Genomic DNA, 21629 nt, shown 5'->3' on the forward strand with positions numbered 1-21629 from the left:
TGTTGCCATTAAGAAATACTATTTTGACATCCATTTGATGTAGTTCAAGATCAAAATGTGCTACAAGTGTCATTATTGTTCTAAAAGAGTCTTTCGATGAAACCGGAGAGAAAGTCTCTTTAAAATAATACCGTCCTTTTTAGTAAAGCACTTTGTTGTAAGACATGCTTTAAACCTCTCCACATTACCCTTTGAAACCTTTTAATTTTAAAAATCTATTTACAACCAATGGGTTTCTTACCTTCAAGTAATGTGACAAGTTCCCATACTTTATTTTCTTGCATGGACTTATATTCCTCTTTCATTGATTCGATCCACTATTGAAAATTGGAACAATTTATAGTTTGAGTGAAGGTGAGTGGATCATCCTCACTCGTACCATAATTTTTCTCATGCTCCTGAAGAAATAAGATGAAATAATCTGATATTGCACTTCATCTCTCTTTAGTGGACCTTTACAAAGGCACTTGTTCCTGAATTTGAGGTTGTTGAGTTTCAACTATAGGAATAATTACCTCTTCCTGAATGATGGGGAGTTCGACATTGTCCATATGAGAATCCAGAATCACTTCTTGAACAATGACAAGTATGGAAACTTGCACATCTCCAAGAGAAGTTAACTCAGCTGAAAATTGAGTCAAAGATTCCTCCTCCTTCGAACCAATGTCCTTTATATTATTTCTCCCTTAAACTCTACATCCTCAAAAATACCGCATTTCCCGTTTCATAAATTTTCTTTAGTGTGGGATCGTAAAACTTATAGCCCCTTGATTACTCAAAATAACCAATAAAGTAGCTATTTAATATCACTGGTGAAAAAGGGGTAAAAAACGAGAGTAAAAACTCTTGGTTTTGACCGTATAACTTTCGGTATATACCCAATACCGAAATTTTAGGTAACACTCGCTATTTCTCGGTATTGACTCTTTCGTTAAAAACAATTGAGCATTTACCGAGAGATATCGTAGAGTTTTCGGTTTAGATACCCGAGAGAAAAACCGAAAGTTTTCTAATTAACTTTCGGGTTTTTTTCAAATCGAAAAACCGAAAGTTAATAGGAAAACTTTCGGTTTTTCTTCAAAGAGGAAAACCGAAAGTTAATAGAAAAAACTTTTGGGTTTTCCCTTTGAAGAAAAACCGAAAATTAATTGGAAAACTTTCGGTTTTTTTCCTTGAAAAAAAACCGAAAGTTAATTAGAAAACTTTCGTTTTTTCTCTTTGAAGAAAAACCGAAAGTTAATTGGAAAACTTTCGGCTTTTCCCTTTGAAGAAAATCCGAAAGTTTTCCAATTAACTTTCGGGTTTTCTCTCGGGTATCTAAACCGAAAGCTTTCCAAAAACTCTCGGTTTTTTCTTTTGAAATAAAACCGATGGATATATGAAGAACTCTCGGTTTTTCCTTTGAAGAAAAATCGAAAGATTCTATTTAACTTTCGTTTTTTTCTACGAAATTTACAAAATAGCCTGATTGTTTTATGCTCAACCGAAACCTGTTCAGCTAAACAAATATCAATTCATAAAACAAATGACATTCATAAAGCAAATGATCATTCCAAAATTCTCAACCAAACCAATCATCCAAACAACATGTTTTACATTAGAATTAAAACGTATTCAATCAATTCATACAATCGAAACATACTAGAATTAGCTGGTGGGGGGAAGAGGGGGTGGTTGATACTGCCTCATAAACATTTCAAAACTCTCTAATCTTGCATTCATTTCTAACATTTCCTTCTCCTGTTTTGCACTTCCACTATTCATTCTTGAACTCAATTCTACCTTTTCCGCTTGTATTTGATTAATCGTTTAAGTTTTTTCTTCATCCCTTTTTTTTCAATTCCTCTAGTTCCATCGCCATTCTTTGATTCTTCTCAAACAATCGATCAGTAGCTCTTTGATAATTGTTTCCACTTCGAAGATCCTCACGAAAGTGTGTGGGTCGGACGCTTGATCCCATACCGAATACTCCCCCATGCTTTTGTCATCCAAACACTCTCTTTGTCAACTCAAAGTCGGATATTTCTGGTTCGTTACTTCTTACTTCCTCCATCTCAACCTGCACATTTAAAATAAATTTTCATATATATAAGTATATATGAAAATTAACTAGTTCAATTAATTAACTAGTTGAATTTTAAATAAATAAACTAGTTATAAGTAATTTATTTAAATTCAATTCACTTACAATTTTCTCTTGCGCTTGTTCGTCTGGGATGGGGGTTGGGTTTTCTTGGTAGCTTTTGGGGTATGGGTCCTCTTGAACACTTCAACGACAGAGGGTGTCCGTCCCATTTCAATAGAGCTAAGTATATAATATAATCAAAGATGACAATTCTACTTAAAATAACTTTCTCTCAAATGGAGACCATACTATGTATCTTTTGAAACAATCTCCATAACCCACACATACTCTATTTTCGCTATTGGCTCTAGTTTATTCTCATTGACATGATAATAAATTGTGCAGTTAAGAACTTTCAGACTTGAGTAATCAACATTTTTTGGACCACACATCGTAAGGTATTTTGCAAAATAATTAAAATTCCATTTCTTGATCTATATCTTTAATCTTTGGAAACTTAGAAAGCTCAAGTTTTCCATTCTCATATGAGGCCAGAAAGTATATACATTTTCTCCTCAGCAACTTATAGTGCATAACCAACTATATCCTCATAACTATATGAGTTGGTATAACTTCAATCCTCCTTGATCGTTCTTTAGCTACACTCTAATAAATAATTTGAGACGGTTAAGATCTAATTGTTCAAAATTTTGGAGTCTCAATGTAGTGTTCTGTTTTTGGCATGTTACGCTAAGTAATGATCATCACCTTCAGGTAGAGGAGGTACCCTCATATTTGAAGTAGAGAATGATCGCTCTAAGACTGTGAAGATAGAATCATATGTTTTAAGCATCGGTACACATTCAGTTGGACAACTTTCCTTGAGCAGATAGGACACATCGCCATCAATAGACATCTCGCAAAGAAAGCACATAACCTAGGGGAATTGTCTCGATCCTCATCTCGTTAACTCAAATAAGCTCCTCTTTTTTAGAGGAGCTCTAACTCCTCCTATTTATTAACACTGTCATTTTCTGTTATAGATTCACAATAGAGCTAAGTATACAATAAAATCAAAGATGACATTTCTACTTAGAATAATTTTCTCTCAAATGGAGACCATAGTATGTATCTTTTGAAATAATCTCCATAACCCACAAATACTCTATTTCGCCATTGGATCTAGTTTATTCTCATTGACATGATAATAATTGTGCAGTTAAAAACTTTCAAACTTGAGTAATCAACAAATTTTTTAGACCACACATCGTAAGGTGTTTTGCAAAATAATTAAAATTCAATTTCTTGATCTATATCTTTAATTTTTAGAAACTTAGAAAGCTCAAGTTTCCATTCTCATATGAGGCCAGAAAGTATATACATTTTCTCCTCAGCAACTTGTAGTGCATAACCAACTATATCCTCATAACTATATATATGAGTTGGTATAACTTCAATCCTCTTTAATCGTTTTTAACTACACTCTAATGAATAATTTCAGACGGTTGAGATCTAATAGTTCAAAATTTTGGAGTCTCAATTTAGTGTTCCGTTTTTGGCACACATTACGCTAAGTAAAGATCATCACCTTTAGGTAGAGGAGGTCCCCTAATATTTGAAGTAGAGAATGATCGCTCGAAGACTGAGAAGATAGAATCATATGTTTTAAGCATCAGTACACATTCAGTTGGACAACTTTCCTTGAGCAGATATGACACATCGCCAACAATAGACATCTCGCGAAGAAAGCACTTACCCTAGGGGAATTGTCTCGATCCTCATCTCGTTCACTCACATATATAGCTCCTCTTTTTTAGAGTAGCTCTAACTCCACCTATTTATTAACACTGTCATTTTCTGTTATAGATTCACAATAGAGTTACGTATATAATAAAATCAAAGATAACAATTCTACTTAGAATAACTTTCTCTCAAATGGAGACCATACTATGTATCTTTTGAAACAATCTCCATAACCCACAAATACTCTATTTTCGCCATTGGCTCTAGTTTATTCTCATTGACAAGATAATAAATTGTGCAGTTAAAAACTTTCAAATTTGAGTAATCAACAAATTTTTTAGACCACACATTGTAAGGTGTTTTGTAAAATAATTAAAATTCAATTTCTTGATCTATATCTTTAATTTTTGGAAACATATAAAGCTCAAGTTTTCCATTCTCATATGAGACGGAAAGTATATATACATTTTCTCCTCAACAAATTGTAGTGCATAACCAACTATATCCTCATAACTATATATATGAGTTAGTATATCTTCAATCCTCCTTAATCGTTTTTAGCTACACTCTAATGAATAATTTCAAACGGTTGAGATCTAATTGTTCAAAATTTTAGAGTCTCAATGTAGTGTTCCGTTTTTGGCACGTTACGCTAAGTAAGGATCATCACCTTTAGGTAGAGGAGGTCCCCTCATATTTGAAGTAGAGAATGATCGCTCGAAAACTGAGAAGATAGAATCATATGTTTTAAGTATCGGTACACATTGAGTTGGACGGCTTTCCTTGAGTAGATAGGACATATCGCCATCAATAGACATCTCGCAAAGAAAGCACCTACCCTAGGAGAATTGTCTCGATCCTCATCTCGTTCACTCACATAAGCTCCTCTTTTTTATAGGAGCTCTAACTCCACCAATTTATTAACACTGTCATTTTTTGTTATAGATTCACAATAGAGCTAAGTATATAATAAAATCAAAGATGACAATTCTACTTAGAATAACTTTCTCTCAAATGGAGACCATACTATGCATCTTTTGAAACAATCTCCATAATCCACAAATACTTTATTTTCGCCATTGGCTATAATTTATTCTCATTGACATGATAATAAATTGTGCAGTTAAAAACTTTCAGACTTGAGTAATCAACAAAATTTTTAGACCACACATCGTAAGGTGTTTTGCAAAATAATTAAAATTCAATTTCTTGATCTATATCTTTAATTTTTGGAAACTTAGAAAGCTCATGTTTTCAATTCTCATATGAGGCCGGAAAGTATAAACATTTTCTCCTCAACAACTTGTAGTGCATAACCAACTATATTCTCATAACTATATATATGAGTTGGTATAACTTCAATCCTCCTTAATCGTTCTTTAGCTACACTCTAATGAATAATTTCATATGGTTGAGATCTAATTGTTCAAAAATTTGGAGTCTCAATGTAGTGTTTCGTTTTTGGCACGTTACGCTAAGTAATGACTATCACCTTTAGGTAGAGGAGGTCCCCTCATATTTGAAGTAGAAAATGATCGCTCGAAGACTGAGAAGATAGAATCATATGTTTTAAGCATCGGTACACATTTAGTTGGACAGCTTTCCTTGAGTAGATAGGATACATCGCCATCAATAGACATCTCGCGAAGAAAACACATACCCTAAGGGAATTGTCTCGATCCTCATCACGTTCACTCACATAAGCTCCTCTTTTTTAGAGGAGCTCTAACTCCACCTATTTATTAACATTGTCATTTTCTGTTATAGATTCACAATAGAGCTAAGTATATAATAAAATCAAAGATGACAATTCTACTTAGAATAACTTTCTCTCAAATTGAGACCATACTATGTATCTTTTGAAACAATCTCCATAACCCACAAATACTCTATTTTCGCCATTGGCTCTAGTTTATTCTCATTGACATGATAATAAATTGTGCAATTAAAAAAAACTTTCAGACTTGAGGAATCAACAAAATTTTTAGACCACACATCGTAAGGTGTTTTGCAAAATAATTAAAATTCAATTTCTTGATCTATATCTTTAATTTTTGGAAACTTAGAAAGCTCAAGTTTTCCATTCTCATATGAGGCCGGAAAGATTATTGGCAAATAGTCACAATCGATGCCTAAAAACTCTTATCAATTTTTGTATTAGAGAGCATGGACCTCGTTCTCTCAATTAATGTTTGATTCATTATTTCAACTATATTATTATGTTGTGACGTATGCTTTAATATGTGATACCTCGGGATAAGGGTTTTCTAAAGTTACACCAAAATATTATATGGCAAATTAAATGAAGACTCTCTAATTATTTTGATCGCTTAGACTTTAAATTAATTTTTAAAATAAATCGTCCTTCAACTTTTAAAAAAGTCACAAATTACCCTTTTCGTAACTTTTTTTTAAATATTATTTTATATATATTATCTTTAAACATTATTTTTTATATTTATATATATAATTATTAAATCTTTTATATATATATATATATATATATATAATTTACATAATATTATATATATATATATAATATTATATATATATATATATATATATATATTCTATCATTATTTTTATATTTACATCATTATTAAATCTCTTTTATATATAGATAAAATATATATATATATATATATATATATATATATTTATATTAAATAAAATTTAAAAATAATTTATATATATTATCTTTAATCATTAACTTTTATATATTATATAAATATTATATATATATAAATTAATAATTAAGATAATATATAAATTATACATCTATATATATATATATATTATAAATTATTTTTATACTTTGTTTTATATAAATATAGATATAGATAAAAATAAATAATAAAATAATAAATAATAAAGAATATATATATATATATAATATTATATAAATATTATTTATATAAGAGAATTAATAATTATATATATAAATATAAAAATAATGATTAAAAATAATATATGAAAAATAATATTTTAAGCTTAAACCGTTATGTTTAACTAAAAAAAATGTTAAAAATAGTCATAGAACATTTCTAAAAGTAAGTTGAAGGGACAATTTATTTTAAAAATTAATTTAAAAGTTAAAAGTAAGTGATCAAAAGTAATTATATGGCAACCAAATAATTTATCTTATAATATATATTTATATATAAGTCATTAATACATATAAAAAAAATGAAATAACATATCATTGGTAAAAATAAATAACAAAATAAAAAAAAAAAGTTACATGTCTACAAATTTTTTATAGGATTCTACATGACCCTCAAAGACAACCCACTGTCATGTTAATTATTACCTAATGGTAGACATTTTTTTTATATATTAAGAGTTAGATAGTTGTATAAATCATTGAATATTGTCACAATTAGGTTTAGAATGAATTATGTCTATCATTAGACAAACAAATTAGTTCCCTTTTAAGTCTGATTTCAAACTTAATGTTCTATTTATGTATTGAATTTTATATCATTTAAAAAAATAGAAATTAAGTCATTTTTAACCACACAGTGCATGAAAAATTTATTGTTATATTTCGTCTAATTCATGTATAGTTGTGATATTTTAGAATTAATTTCACAAGATTTATTAAAAATATAAAAAATTATTAAAAGTATTTATTTGCTTTGAAATAAGACAATATCTATATGACTTCGTTTTGAATTATCCTCTCTTGAAATTTAAAATTATTTTGAAAAACATAAAAATCTTATAATCAAATTAACAAAAATATATTAACTATTCTAATAATGATTATAATTAGAACTAGAGTTGGATAATTTAACGATGCTTCGTGTCGACATAATAAAGATCAAGGAAGTCATTCATTTCCTAATATCTAGCAACGACACGATTAGAATGACGATAGCGTGACACAAAGTAATAAAATTAGAGACACGTTTATTTTGAAATATTTATATTTATACATTAATATATTATATAAATAAAATCAATTGAAATATTTAAAATAATACAATTTAATTTAAGATATATTAAAATTAATTTTTAAATATTAGTTTGTAATTAGAAATTTGTTAAGTTATTATATTCAAATAAAAAATAAACCGTAATCATGTCGTAAATTTTCCTATGCACAAATGTCCTCTACAAGATAGGTCAATACAAGATGTCAAACTCTAAATATTATTATGTATTTGGAAATTGAATTTAAAATTAATTTTTTAATTTTAATTTTATAAAGATAAAGCACATGTACTAATCAATCTATCTTATCTTAAAAGAGATGTATTACTAATATTTTATTCAACACCTTTTCTTTGTTATTGGGACTACACATGATATTAAATTTATCTTTAATGTTTACTATTTTATAGCATGTATTGGAATACCAAAATTATTTAAATTCTGAATTATATTCATATAAATATATAATAAACAAATCAAATAAATAAAGATAAAATCACATGCTTATCACTTGGGAATCTCCTTCCTTCTCACACTTTTACTTCTCTTTATGCTCAAAGTTTTATTTTAATTAGACACTTTTAAAATTATAAAATTAATATTATCCATATTAAATTTATTTATCATTCAACCCAGAAAAAATGTAATTTAATTTAAATTAAATATATAATTTATTTTCTAATTTAGCGGAAATATGAGGTGGATATTCTCAACCTCCTTGAGAGCTCTTGAGTTTAAGTTCGTGATGCGACAAATTTTACGTCTGGTTAAATATTTTTGCGGGTTATGTGTTTAACTCCTCCTACCCACATTTTTTAAATTAAGTATATAAAAAAATATTACATTATTTACCCTTACATAAAAACCTAACACTATTAACTGAGTACATTTGTTGCAAAAATGGTAACATTTTGATTTATAAAGGACTATAATAGAGCAAAAGTAAAAGTAAAACATTAAATTTATAGCATTTAATAGTTAGATATAAGACCATTTTAGTTAAAAGTCACAATTGACAAAGATTTGTGTTGCGGTTGAGTTTGTTGACTAAATTCTTTAAAGTTAAATAAAAGTGTTTTGTGTGCTCATTTTTATCTTATTTTTTTTCTCACTAGTTTTATTTTTTAAAATTAAAATATTGAAATATGAAAACTAAATGTAATTATTTATATAAAAAGTAGTAGACAGGTATCATTATTAAATAGGACAATGACATTGGAGGTAACCTAAACACGCCAATTACAAATGAATGGATTCATTAATATTTTAATACAGTGTGCAGTGCTGAGTTTATTTCATTTTGAATATGGACATTTATGTTCAGTCGGGTCAACGGTCAGACAACACTTCTTTTTTTATTTGGCCTTGTTTGTTTAGGTCATTCTTAATTATTTTTAAATAATTCATTACAAGATGAATCACAACTTCTTTACATTGTAATATGTATTATTAATGAAAGAAGATAAAATGGTTATTTAATTAACCTAAAAACAGATTAGTTGAAATCATAATAAAATGGTTGTAAATAATTAAAGATCAAACAAGTTTTTGATTTCATTTATTTTATTTATTTATTTGCTTGTCTTACACTGTATAATATTTATATCTTATATATTAATTAGACTTTAAAGTGACAGCTTTTTCCCACCTTCATCACCGTTTTTCATAATTTATGTGACCAATAATATTTCAAACTTTAAAGTAAAGTCCAAAAATATTAATTATAACATATTTAAATTTGTATTTAATTTACATTTTTTATTTTTATTTTTATGCATTGATTAGTGCTATTTTGACAGTAGTTTTAAATACAAATACAGTGACAGTTGTGTAAGTATAGGTATATTTAAAATTAATCAATTATATTTAAAATCTACAATAAATTGGATAATTATCTATCAAAATAAATTATTTAATTTTCTAATGCTAAGTAAATATATTATTATAATGGCATAAAACATTCTTCTTTTATAACAATAATTTATTTAACTAATAATAATTCAAACTTTAAAAGTAAAGTAAAAAAATATTAATTATAACATATTTACATTTTTGTTTATTTTACAACTTTTTTTTAATTTGTATGCATAGATTGATCAGTGATATTTTGAAAATAGTTTTAAATATAGAGACGGTATAATATAGGGACGATGGGGGCAGAGAATACGCACATCTATTTCGGGATTTTGTTTTACGACCATCATCATTTTGTTTGATTTTGGGAAATTCTCGTAAGAGACTATTATTAATAAAATTATATAAATAGGTTTTTTAATATTATATATATCGTAATATATTGAAATTTTATATTAATATAAAAAAATAAATTAAAACTTTTATAAAATATGAAGAATAAATATATTAGTGATTTATATATTTAATTGTATTTATTAGTGTTTGAAACCGAATCGGAGTATATCGGAACGGAGTTGGGCTTTTTCCAAAATAGCATTCCTGCCCTAAGGCTTGGCCCTATTTTATTGAAACTTGTCGTATGTAAAACATAATTATATTTAAAATTTAAACTAAATAAAATAATTATTCATTCAAATAAATAAATAAATAAAATTTTAATATTAAGTAAATGTATTATTATAATGGTATTTTTACCATGATAATTATTTAAAATAAATTTTTTATTATAATTATATTATTCTTAAAATATCTTCATTAAAATTGTAAATTATTTTTTATTTGGTATCAGAATTTGTAATCAATAATTAAAATTAGATTTTAGATTTGTAGTCAAAATATTAAATATATTTTTTATTTAATATCATGATTTATATATAAAAAATTATATTATACATAATTTTTTAATATTATATATGTTATAATATATAGAAAATTTATATTATTATAAAAAAAAATTAAAACTCTTATAAAATATGAAGATAAATATATCATGTTATATAATCAATTGTATTTATTAGTGTTTGAAACAGAATTAAGTATGATCGGAGCGGAGTTGGACGGAAGACACAAATATCATTAATGTTTTATTTCCGATCAACTTCCGATCAAATTGAAAAAAACTCGTCCCTAACGAATCGAAAACCTCCTAACGAATTATAATTGTCCTTTCGTAATATACATATAACGTAACTATATTTAAAATTTAAACTAAAATGAATAATTATTCATTTAAATAAATAAATAAATAAATTTATAATATTAAGTAAATGTATTATTATAATGGTATTTTTATAATGATAATTATTTAAAATCAATATTTTATTATAACTATTTTATTCTTAAAATATCTTCATTAAAATTGTATTTTTTTTTTTATTTTGTATCAGAATTTGTAAACAATAATTAAAATTATATTTTAGAATTTTAGTGAAAATATTAAATATCTTTTTTATTTAATATCATGATTTATATAAAAAAAAATATATATTATACCAATATCTTAAACATTATTTTTGTTAAAAAAAATCATTTATTTAATTTAATTAATAATTTAAAAAATATATATATTTATACTAAAATTAAAAATTGTTAAATAATTGAATAATTAATAAATATATCACAAAAAAAAACACACATCTCATATTTTTTAAATTAAAAATAACTACAAATATAGAATTTTCTGTTAATTATTATAATTATATAAAAAAAATACTTTAATGGGTTTGATAAAAGTAGTAATGAAAATTTTATTTTATAGTTTTTCAATATTATGAAAAAAATAAAATAAAATAATTATACATGCATGTATGTATATTTATGAAATATAATAATAATAATAATATAAGTTTTACTTTATTGTTTTGATAGACTTATAGATCTAATATAGGGAATAGAGATATATAGTATTATTATTATTTTGATTAAAATTTCATATAGTCAAATATAATAAAAAAACAATATTTTTTTCTTTGTTTTTGTAAAATATTGTGAGTTAAATTATGGAAAATATTAATAATTATTTTATTTGATTAATAATATAATTTATATTGTAAAAAAAAATATAGAAAAGACAAAATCAGTGTTTAATTTATTTATTTACTTATATATGTATCTATACCTTTTTCTTCTTACCCCCATTAATGGTGGAAACTCTATTCTGCTTTACAAATTTCCCATTTATCAAAGTACTCAAATATTATAAAGACAAGAGATTTCTCATCTTCTTCTTCCCCACTCTCCCTTTTTCTCGCACCACAATCAAGTCCTTTCAAAAATATTCTCCCTCCCTTAACCGTCTTTGAAAATGGAAGAGAAGGATAGCGCTGCATCTGGCTCGTTTTCTCTATCGGATAATGATTCTCCACCGCCTGCTTTGAGTGTTCCATTCATCGGTTCTGTTACTCCGATCGTTAATCCCGATGTTATTGTAAACACCGGATTGAACATGTCTGTAACCGCCGGGAACGGTGGTGGAACCGAAACTGGAACTGAAACTGGAACCGGAACTGAAACCGGAACTGGAATCGGAACAGGAACGGGAACTGGAACAGTCGATTCGAGTATGAAGAAGAAGAGAGGTCGTCCGAGGAAGTATGATGCGGATGGAAATTTGAGAGTTCCGTATGTATCGCCATCGCCTCCTGGATTTACTTTGACATCGACGAAGTCTGAGTATTCTTCTTCGAAGAGAGGTCGTGGAAGGCCATCTCCTTCTGGTAACTGGCAATTGCTTGCTTCTTTAGGTATGTTTATTAGGATCTTAATCTATACGCATGCAGATTGAAGCGGTTATTGTTTGAAATTTGGAATAAATTGTTCTTCATATGGTAGGTTAATCTATGTTTTAATCCAAAATGAATCTAGTGTGATAGATTTCAATGATTTTCCATTTTTAGGGTTTTGAAATTAAATCAGATGAGTTTATTAGAACATTGTTTGATGTTATCAACTGTTGTATTGAACATGCATTGAGATTTCAGAATTTGGAATGTTTAAACCCTAATATTTGGTGATTTTGATTAAAGGTGAGATGTTCACTAACACAGCCGGAGGAGATTTTACTCCGCATGTGGTGACTGTTTACACAGGGGAGGTATATTCTGCCATTATTCTTCATCTTCATCATCTTCTTCGTCCTTTAGATCCCTAAATATGAATGGATGAAATGCAGGATATAGCATCAAAGATCATTTCATTCTCACAAAAGGGTCCTCGGGGAATTTGTGTGCTTTCTGCAAATGGAGCTGTTTCTAATGTCACCATTAGGCAAGCAGGTTCCTCCGGTGGTATTTTGACATATGAGGTATTTCCTTTTTCACTTTCACCCTTATCTACCGGCGGCGCCACCATCTTTTCCGGTTGAAAAACTAAAGACCTGTTTTTTGACCTAATTTTTTTTATATATATTTAAGAGAAAATCAAATCATATTGTTAATGACCATTATTAACCCGGTTACTAATGATAAGATTAAATAGAATAAAAAAAATTAGTGTAAACAATTAAATAAGGTCTGGACATTTTGTCAGATATTTGGTTTGAAATTTTGAGAATTAATGAAGTATTTAATTTTACTTTTCAGAATTAAATTTCATTTTAATTTTATTTGATTTTAAAAAATAAATATTTTCATTACATCCCTTTATTCTAATTATTTAAAATAAAAAATTATTATTAATTTCAAAAGGTTTTCAGAGAAAATCGTGTTGGCTTAGTTCTCCTTAATTAAAAAAAAATATTATTATTTTAATTTTATTAAATTTTAAATTTAATTCATTCTATAGAAAATTCAAAATAACCTATTTTTTATTTTATTAAATAAAATTCTTCCAAAAACTCATAAAAGTTCTCAAATTCCCAAGATCAAACAAGTTGTTTACTTTATTTATTTCTTAAAAAAAGGTAGGAAGTTAATCATAATTTTTTAGAGTTTTTATTAATACAGTTGTCATCAACACACAACTAGTTGATTAAACAAGTGAAGAAAATAAAGTAATGTTTAGTATAATATATAATTTTGGTAGATATTATTATGGTGACCTAACTTAAAGATTCATCCTAATTTATTTAATTCAATAATGAATGGTTAAGTTTGAACATACCTTTCCGTTATTTCAAGTTTCCTTGTTTCCTAAAGCATGTATCTTGTTTCCTTAGATATTCTTCTATATTACAAGATCTAACCTTTTTTTTTTTTATTTGATTGCTATTCTTTAGTACACTCTCTTACACACACTCACATATCTATGTAATGTCTCATTGGGCTTAAGCCCAGAAAGAAATACTATTCCTAGTGGGTTTTATATATATTTTCAAATACATAATCAAAGAAAAAAAAGCCTTTTATGGTGGGTGGAGCCCTAGATCATCACAAGTAGGCGTGCTTACCTTGCTAGTCTAAACCCAATTTTCCAAATCAGTAATTAATTGCTTATTTTCTGCATCCTTAGAAGGAAATATTTTATCCTTACTTTTTAGATTCACAAGTTTATTTTCTTTTTGTGTCAATGGATGTTTGTGTTTCTTGTTTAGTGAAGAAAGCAGTTTTCATAATATGAATATAATTTTTTTGTTCAGGGGCGGTTTGAGATAATATCACTTACTGGGTCATTCACAGTCTCTGATAAAGATGGTATGAGAAGTAGGACTGGTGGGTTAAGTGTTTCATTGGCAGGTCCTGATGGCCGTGTGATAGGTGGAGGTGTTGCTGGCTTATTAATGGCTGCCAGTCCTATACAAGTAAGTAGAACATACAATAAGATCAAACAATCTTAGGTAAAATGAAATACTTGATGATAATGTTTAGTGTTTTTATAAATGTTAGATTGTTGTGGGAAGCTTTATGCCTAATGGTTATGGAAAGGCACTGAAAAAGAAACACCTAGCTGAACAAAGAGTAGCTAAAACTGAGCCTAAAACTGAGCCTAAAATGGAGATGGATCATGAAACTGTGACGCCTGCCACTCCCATCTCACAAGCGGTTCCTGTTGCTGGTGCTGGTGCTGGTAATAATAGTAACAACATATTCTCGGCTCCTCCTGCATCCACCAACCATTTCATAGTGCAAAGTGGAATTAGCAGCAGCCATGGAGATGCGGAAAACCACCACCGCCCAAATGGGGTTCAGAATCTCAACACTGTCTCGCCTTCTTCGCCGGATTGGAACAACAACTCCAGTAGTAGGCCTTCTCCCGACATCAATTTATCTGTTCAAGTTGAACTTAACTGAATTGAACTGAACTGAACTGGAAGTAGGTGTTCATTGTCTATCTATCTTATCTATTACTATTAGTGTCATCTTTCCTAGATTTAGGCATTGACCATGAGAAGAACTAATTAGGAGGCACATGTTTACTTTTCAAAGAATGTTTTTTCTTTAACTTTCTTTTAAATGGTTTATTTAGTTGGACTTATCTTTAATTAACTTCATTTCTTGTTGTGACATGATTACTGGTTTCTTCAATTGTTGCACTTCCTTGTCATGTATATATTATATCCAATAAACAGGGCAATAAGGAAATGGAAAGGCAAGAATACCCTCTATCCAAATATATGGTTGGATCATATCATTGCATCTATGTATCCTGGGTTTGAAAGCTTTCACTCCTCTCATCGTTCTTGTTCTTGTTCCATTTTCTCTTAAGGATTTACTCATCATTTCCTTCTTTTATTATTGGAATCTCTCAATTGTATGATGATGTGTTGCAATCCTTCTTTTATTGTTGGAGTCACTCTCAATTTTATGATGATGTGTGGCAATCATATCGAATGGGTAATTCACCACCACAAATCATTTGCAATGGAAAGATTGTGTAAGACCCGAGATATCATTGCATCTATATGTCCCGGTTTGAAAGCTTTTACTCCTCCCATTGTTCCATTTTCTCCTATGGATTTGCTCATCATTTATTTCTTTTGTTTTTGGAATCACACGCTCAATTGTATAATGATGTCACCATCACGAATCACTTGCAATGGGAAGATCGTGTGTATGGCCTGTGAATGCAATCGCACTAGCATTCATACCAAGAATCACTTGCAATGGGAATATCGTGTGTATGACCCGTGAATGCAACATAATCTAATTATTCTCTCATTTGGACTTTATATAGCGCATTCATACCAAGAATCACTTGCAATGGGAAGATAGTGTGAATGGCCCGTGAATGCAACATAATCAAATTATTCTCTCATTTGGACTTTAAATTGTTCTCGCGCTAGCATTCATACCAAGAATCACTTGCAATGGGAAGATCGTGTGTAAGACCCATCATTTGGAATTTAAATTGTTCTAGAAATATGATAAGTTTCCAAACCGCTAGCATTCGTACCAACAAAACCTCTAGCATTCATACCAACTAAACAACTAAAATTTAAATAGGGGGATCGCTAAAGGGCACTATCCCAACACTAGCATAACTGAAGTCGCACTCTCCATAATCCCCAACAAAGACTTTAGCCTCTTTGTTGTGTTTTATACTTAAAAACATATTTTGATCCATTAATATTTCTCTATTGAAAAGTTTGCCCTAGGTTAATAAAATCAAGTAGTTTTCTTTAACATAAACTCTCATTTAAGCATTTCATCAAACACTTTCATTGCACTTTCAAACCCTGTTCAATTCCACAACATCAAGAAACTCTCGTCCAGATTTCTAATCTTATTCAAAGTCAACAAGCAAATCTAGGAAATAGAAAGTAAAAAGGGCGATAACCATCTTTAGAAGACCTCAAATCAAAGCAATTTCAGTATATCATCGGCGCCGCTAAACGTAAAAGCTCCACCTTCTTCCAGATTCAATGCCTTCACGACCCCATCATCAACCAGCATAGAGTACCTCCTCGACCTCACTCCTAAACCAATCGGCTTATCACTGAGATCCAGTTCGCATCCAATTGCATTTGTAAAAGTACCATTTCCATCACTCAATAGAACAACCTCATCTCCAATACCCAGATCTTTCTTCCACGCCTTCATCACGAACACATCGTTAACTGAAATGCAAGCGATGGTATCGATTCCCTTGGCCTTCAATTCCGCCGATTTGTCGACGAATCCCGGTAGGTGTTTCTGTGAACAGGTGGGAGTGAATGCACCGGGGACGGCGAAGAAGACGACTTTCTTGCCTTTTGTGAGGTCTGAGATTGTGACGGTCTGAACTTCATCGGAGTCGTTTAAGTAACCGAGGGTTGCGTCAGGGAGCTTATCGCCGACGGAAATGGCGGATGAGATCTTGGTTTTGGTGATGGCGGTGGAGAATGTTGGGGGTTGGGAGATACTGCGGCGGAGGGTAAGAGGGAGGGAGGAGGTGGAGAATGAAGAGGCGAGTTTGTGAGGGCGGACGGTAAAGGGTGAGGCGGAGGCGGAAGGAATTGAAAGACGGTTGGAGGATGCAAGAAACCTAGACGCGCTTACGATTACACCATTGGCCGCCATTGTTAGAGTGGAGAATTTACAGACAGAAGAAGAGAAAGGGAGAGAGAGATTTGATATTATATATAAACTTCGGCGGATGGTACAAAGCTCCATCCTCCGGTCTTAACAACTAAACCTTTGAGATTAATGTTAATTTTATATGAATGAAATTAATAGTTTTAATAAAATTAAAATCAAAATTATCATTAATAACCTATATAATTAAATTATATATTGTTAATGGAAAATTTGATGAAATGACACTAATAAAGCCCTTATTTGGGGGAGAAATTTGATGAAATAACCCGATAATAACCTTATTTCCAAATTTAACATAGGCAGAATAATTTTGCAAATATAACCTTTTTCCATGGGCAAAAGACACTTTTACCTCTCAATTAAAAACCTAACCTTTTCCGTTTTCCCTCCCTCTCCTCTTTTCATTTTCCCGAAACCCCACTTTCTCCCCAACTTTGGTATTCTCTATTCTTCTCCCCCGACGATCCAAGCGAACCAACAAACGAAGGAAGTCGATCGATCAACTCCCCGAGGCAACGCCGGAACGCCTTCATCATTTCAGGTTAGTTTTTTCGTTTTTCCGTTATTTTCCTTGCAATGCATGCTGAAATAGAAGAATGGTTTAGGGTTTTAGCATTTAGAGTTTAGGTTTAAGGTTTTAGGAGTGGTTGAATGGTTTTAGGGGTGGGTGAATGGTTTTACGGTGGAATATGAATATGTCGCAGGCGAAAATGCATATGTCGTAGGCGAACAACCTTGCATTTTTGCCTGCGACAAATGCATTTTCGTCTGCGACAGATGTCTTATTTGCTTCTTTAAAGAAGTGATGTTTGTTTTCATTAGTCTGACATAATATTTCTTTGCAGATAGCACCAACCAAAAACAAAAGCAAAAACAGAATCCGTTATTGAGAAATTTTCTGGCTGTGTTTCATGGAAATCCACTTGTACATGCTTATTAAAGATGAAGGACAAGTTTAATAACCTTGGTCTTATGGATAGGGCTTTGTAGACTCAATTTCAACATATATTAAAAACCCTGACTGTAATTTTTTCAGGAACAATAATCCATCAAATGCTGATGAGGAAAAGCAACTCCAATTCGTAAGGGGATAAGTTTTATGGTCAATGGTCAGGAGCTCTACTGGGGCATGAATGAATATGTCTTGGTGACAGACCTCAATTTTGGAATATTTCCTGTGGTCGAAAACTGGCACGTTGAAGAATGTCCACCCCTAGTCCGTAAATATTTTGGAGGCAAAAAATTGTTAGAATGAATGAGGTTCAAACAATTTTTCTCTGATGCTCTGATAAGGAGGATTCATGGAAGATGGGGCTCATAAACCTGATTTACCAATGTCTTTTCTAATCTGATAGTAGGAGGAGGATAAATTTGAAAATCTTTAACATGGTGGAGGACATGGAGATGTTCCTTCAATTTCCATAGGGAAATGTGTCCTTTAGTTCAACCTTGAAGGGTATTGACAAAGACATGAAACATCTCCGGGAGCTATATCTGGCCAAAAAGGAAACCTGCAAGGGGAACCGTGATGTCGCATATACTATTAGTGGGTTCGCAATAGCCTTCCAAGTTTGGACCTATGAGGTTATCAATACATTTGTCCCCAAATTTGCGAATATGACCGAGGAACAACCTACATTCCCAAGGATATTGCTTTATACAGCCTCCAAGAGCAATACCAAACACTATCTATGAGGTATCCACTGCCCTTCTAAAGTACAATATATTTAACAAGATTGATGAGTCTGAGGAGGAGAAAAGGAACTATTGTGGGGAAGATTTTGAAGATATGAGAGACTACATTTATGATGAATTATTTGAAGTGGATAGTAGGAAGAGAAAGAATGAAGATAACAGTACTCCTAAAGATGAAATGACTCCCAAACCGGCGCCCAAGAGGGGAAGACCACTTAAAATCACCCCAGCCAAGAAGACCGAGAGGTCATTTAGTGATGAATCTAACCAAGACACTTCTCGGTCTAATACTCATGAATCTAGCCATGTCCCTTCTACGACGACTCCTCAAACTAATCAAGACAATTCTCCAACTAGCCAAGACAATCGAGTGACTCAAGCCAAGCATGCTGTCAGGTTTGATGAGTTGAGAAAGGATCTAAAGGAGCTGACAAGGAATGTAAATAAGCTTAAAATTAAAATGAAACTCATCAAAGAGGATTAACATGTTATATTCAACCACATAATCAAATTATTGGGGGAAATAAAACAACATAAGAATGTTGATTCAGATTCAGTGGAGAAGGAGTTGGAGTTGAAGAGGCTTGATGATGGGTTGAATAATGATGGATTCGAGATAAAAGAATATGTTGTTGATGGGTTGAATGATGATGGATTGGAGAAGAAAGAAGAGATTGCTGATGTGTTGAATGATGATGGATTGGAGAAGAAAGAAGAGATTGCTGATGTGCTGAATTATGATGGATTGCAGATGAAAGAAGAGATTTTTGATGTGTTAAATGATGATGGATTGCAGATGAAAGAAGAGATTTTTGATGTGTTAAATGATGATGGATTGCAGATGAAAGAAGAGATTATTGATGTGTTGAATGATGATGGATTACAGATGAAAGAAGAGATTGATGATGTGTTGAATGATGATGGATTGGAGAAGAAAGAATATGATGCTGATGTGTTGAATGATGATGGATTGGGGAAGAAAGAAGATGTTGTTGATGTGTTAAATGACTTAGAGAAAAACAAAGATGATGATGTTGATGTGTTAAATGACTTGGAGAAAAACAAAGATGATGTTGCTGATGGGTTGAATGAGATGGATAACAAAGAAGATGATGCTGATGAGTTGAGGCGGACGAAGTTTATGGAAAAGAAGTGGTTGGAGGTATTAAAAGAACATGAGTTGGAAAAGAAGCAGGTTGAGTTGAAGATGGACGACAAGGAAGATTTGAACACGAAGAAGAAGGAGTTTGCCACGAAAAAGAAGGAGTTGGGCACAAAGATAAAGGTGGAGTTGGCCAAGAAGAGGAAGGAGGAGTTGACCAAGAAGAGGAAGGTAGAGTTGGAGAAGAAAAAGGATGGTGATCAGGAGTTGGAGAAGAAGAAAGATGGTGATCAGGAGTTGGAGAAGAAGATAGATGGTGATCAGGAGTTGGAGAAGAAGATGGATGATGATGTGAAAGAAATGACTCCAACAAATTTTTTGGGAAAACAGTTTCGGAGAAAGAAGAAGTCCAAAAAATTGGGGAACTACACAAACCCTAATGGAAAAATATTTAAACTTAATGATCTGGTAACGGTCAATCCTGTTTTATGTTATGACATTGAACAGATGGATGAGTTGAACAATTGGATGAAGCTGGAGGAGGTGAAGGATAAAGACATGAAGGATCTGTGTACTAGCGTAGCTGATCAAGATTTGTTTGGCAGATTGTTGAAGCCTTAGAATTGGCTTCATGATAATGTAAGTTTTGTTTGGCAGATTCAGAAATATAGTACTTTCGCCTGCGACAGATGTATCTATCTCATGCTAATATGCATTTATCGCAAGCGAATATGCATTTTTCGCTTGCGATAGATGCATATTCGCCTACGACATATGCATATTCACCTGTGATATATGCATATTCGTTTGCGATAGATGCATCTGTTGCAGTCGGAAAATGCAATTTTGTTTTGTTCTATCGCAGTATAATGTGCTTAATTCATTTTCTCGATTTGCGCAAGAGATAAATGCAGCATGTTTCATTCTTAGAAAAAAGGTTGTCCAATTCCCCAAGATTTATCATCCGATGAATTTCAAAATATGTGATTGTCATATCGCTACGAAGTTTACGTCTTATTATGCACAATTCGCCAAAGATCCAAAAAATTATAACTTCGACATTACCTTAATGGAATATTTCATGGGTGATGTTGACAGATTCCCGACTTGTTGGGGTAGTGTAGATATCATATATATCCCTATGAACCTAAAGCTGAAGCACTAGGTCCTATGTCAGGTGCATCTACAAGATTGGTGCATCAATATTTATGACTACGAACAGGGATTTTTCAAAAAGGATCATTATGAAAAATTCATGAAACCACTATGTGAAATGATTCCATATTTGTTTAAACAGAGAACGACCCATGTTGACAAGCGTAGGTATCCTAAGTTCAATTTGGAAAGTATGCCATATGTTGTAATACCACACCCAACAGTCCCCAAATGCACCAAGAGTGGGGATTGTGGTGTTTTTACAGTCATGTATATGGAGTACCTTATTGCCAAATTGGATGTATCAGCTATGATCACAGAAAACATGAATTTTTGGAGACAAAAATGGACAATAAGGTTATTCCACCATATAATAGACCCATAAGAAATGGACAGTCATATTTGCTTTCTTAAGTTTGAATGCAAATTGTTGTATATTTTGCTAATGCTACAATGACATTTTTTGACTGAGTATATATATAATGTAGTCTATTTTTTTTGACATGTTTGTTTTCTCCTGTATATCTTGATACAAATTAATATAAACATCTCAATCAAATCAAAG

General features: G+C 30.7%; 3 protein-coding genes across 3 annotated transcripts; 2 read left to right on the top strand and 1 right to left on the bottom strand.

Moving 5' to 3' along the window:
• Positions 1-11912: 11912 nt before the first annotated feature.
• LOC124915457 (AT-hook motif nuclear-localized protein 10-like) lies at positions 11913-15075 on the top strand. Its single transcript, XM_047456174.1, has 5 exons — positions 11913-12402; positions 12685-12752; positions 12831-12962; positions 14235-14396; positions 14482-15075. Exons 1-5 carry the CDS (start codon positions 11964-11966, stop codon positions 14884-14886), a joined length of 1206 nt encoding a protein of 401 aa, XP_047312130.1. The 5' UTR covers positions 11913-11963; the 3' UTR covers positions 14887-15075.
• Positions 15076-16213: 1138 nt separating this feature from the next.
• On the bottom strand, positions 16214-17139 carry LOC124915467 (peroxiredoxin-2E, chloroplastic-like). The gene has a single exon (XM_047456188.1). The coding sequence runs from the start codon at positions 17092-17094 to the stop codon at positions 16393-16395; it is 702 nt and encodes a 233-aa protein (XP_047312144.1). The 5' UTR covers positions 17095-17139; the 3' UTR covers positions 16214-16392.
• Positions 17140-18985: 1846 nt separating this feature from the next.
• LOC124911245 (uncharacterized protein PF3D7_1120000-like) lies at positions 18986-20530 on the top strand. Its single transcript, XM_047451704.1, has 2 exons — positions 18986-19246; positions 19346-20530. The coding sequence occupies exons 1-2, from the start codon at positions 18986-18988 to the stop codon at positions 20528-20530; spliced, it is 1446 nt and encodes a 481-aa protein (XP_047307660.1).
• Positions 20531-21629: the final 1099 nt, after the last annotated feature.

Source organism: Impatiens glandulifera, chromosome 1 (assembly GCF_907164915.1).
Source record: "Impatiens glandulifera chromosome 1, dImpGla2.1, whole genome shotgun sequence".
NCBI lineage: Eukaryota > Viridiplantae > Streptophyta > Magnoliopsida > Ericales > Balsaminaceae > Impatiens > Impatiens glandulifera.

What these genes read in the sequence shown, in the direction of transcription:
- LOC124911245 (XM_047451704.1), top strand. Translation starts at nt 18,986, where the DNA reads ATGACTCCCAAACCGGCGCCCAAGAGGGGAAGACCACTTAAAATCACC. An exon ending in TAAAGGAGCTGACAAGGAAT is followed by an intron (nt 19,247 to 19,345) that starts GTAAATAAGCTT and finishes AAACAACATAAG; the next exon opens with AATGTTGATTCAGATTCAGT.
- LOC124915467 (XM_047456188.1), bottom strand. Translation starts at nt 17,094, where the DNA reads ATGGCGGCCAATGGTGTAATCGTAAGCGCGTCTAGGTTTCTTGCATCC.
- LOC124915457 (XM_047456174.1), top strand. Translation starts at nt 11,964, where the DNA reads ATGGAAGAGAAGGATAGCGCTGCATCTGGCTCGTTTTCTCTATCGGAT. An exon ending in GTGGTATTTTGACATATGAG is followed by an intron (nt 12,963 to 14,234) that starts GTATTTCCTTTT and finishes TTTTTTGTTCAG; the next exon opens with GGGCGGTTTGAGATAATATC. An exon ending in TGGCTGCCAGTCCTATACAA is followed by an intron (nt 14,397 to 14,481) that starts GTAAGTAGAACA and finishes TATAAATGTTAG; the next exon opens with ATTGTTGTGGGAAGCTTTAT.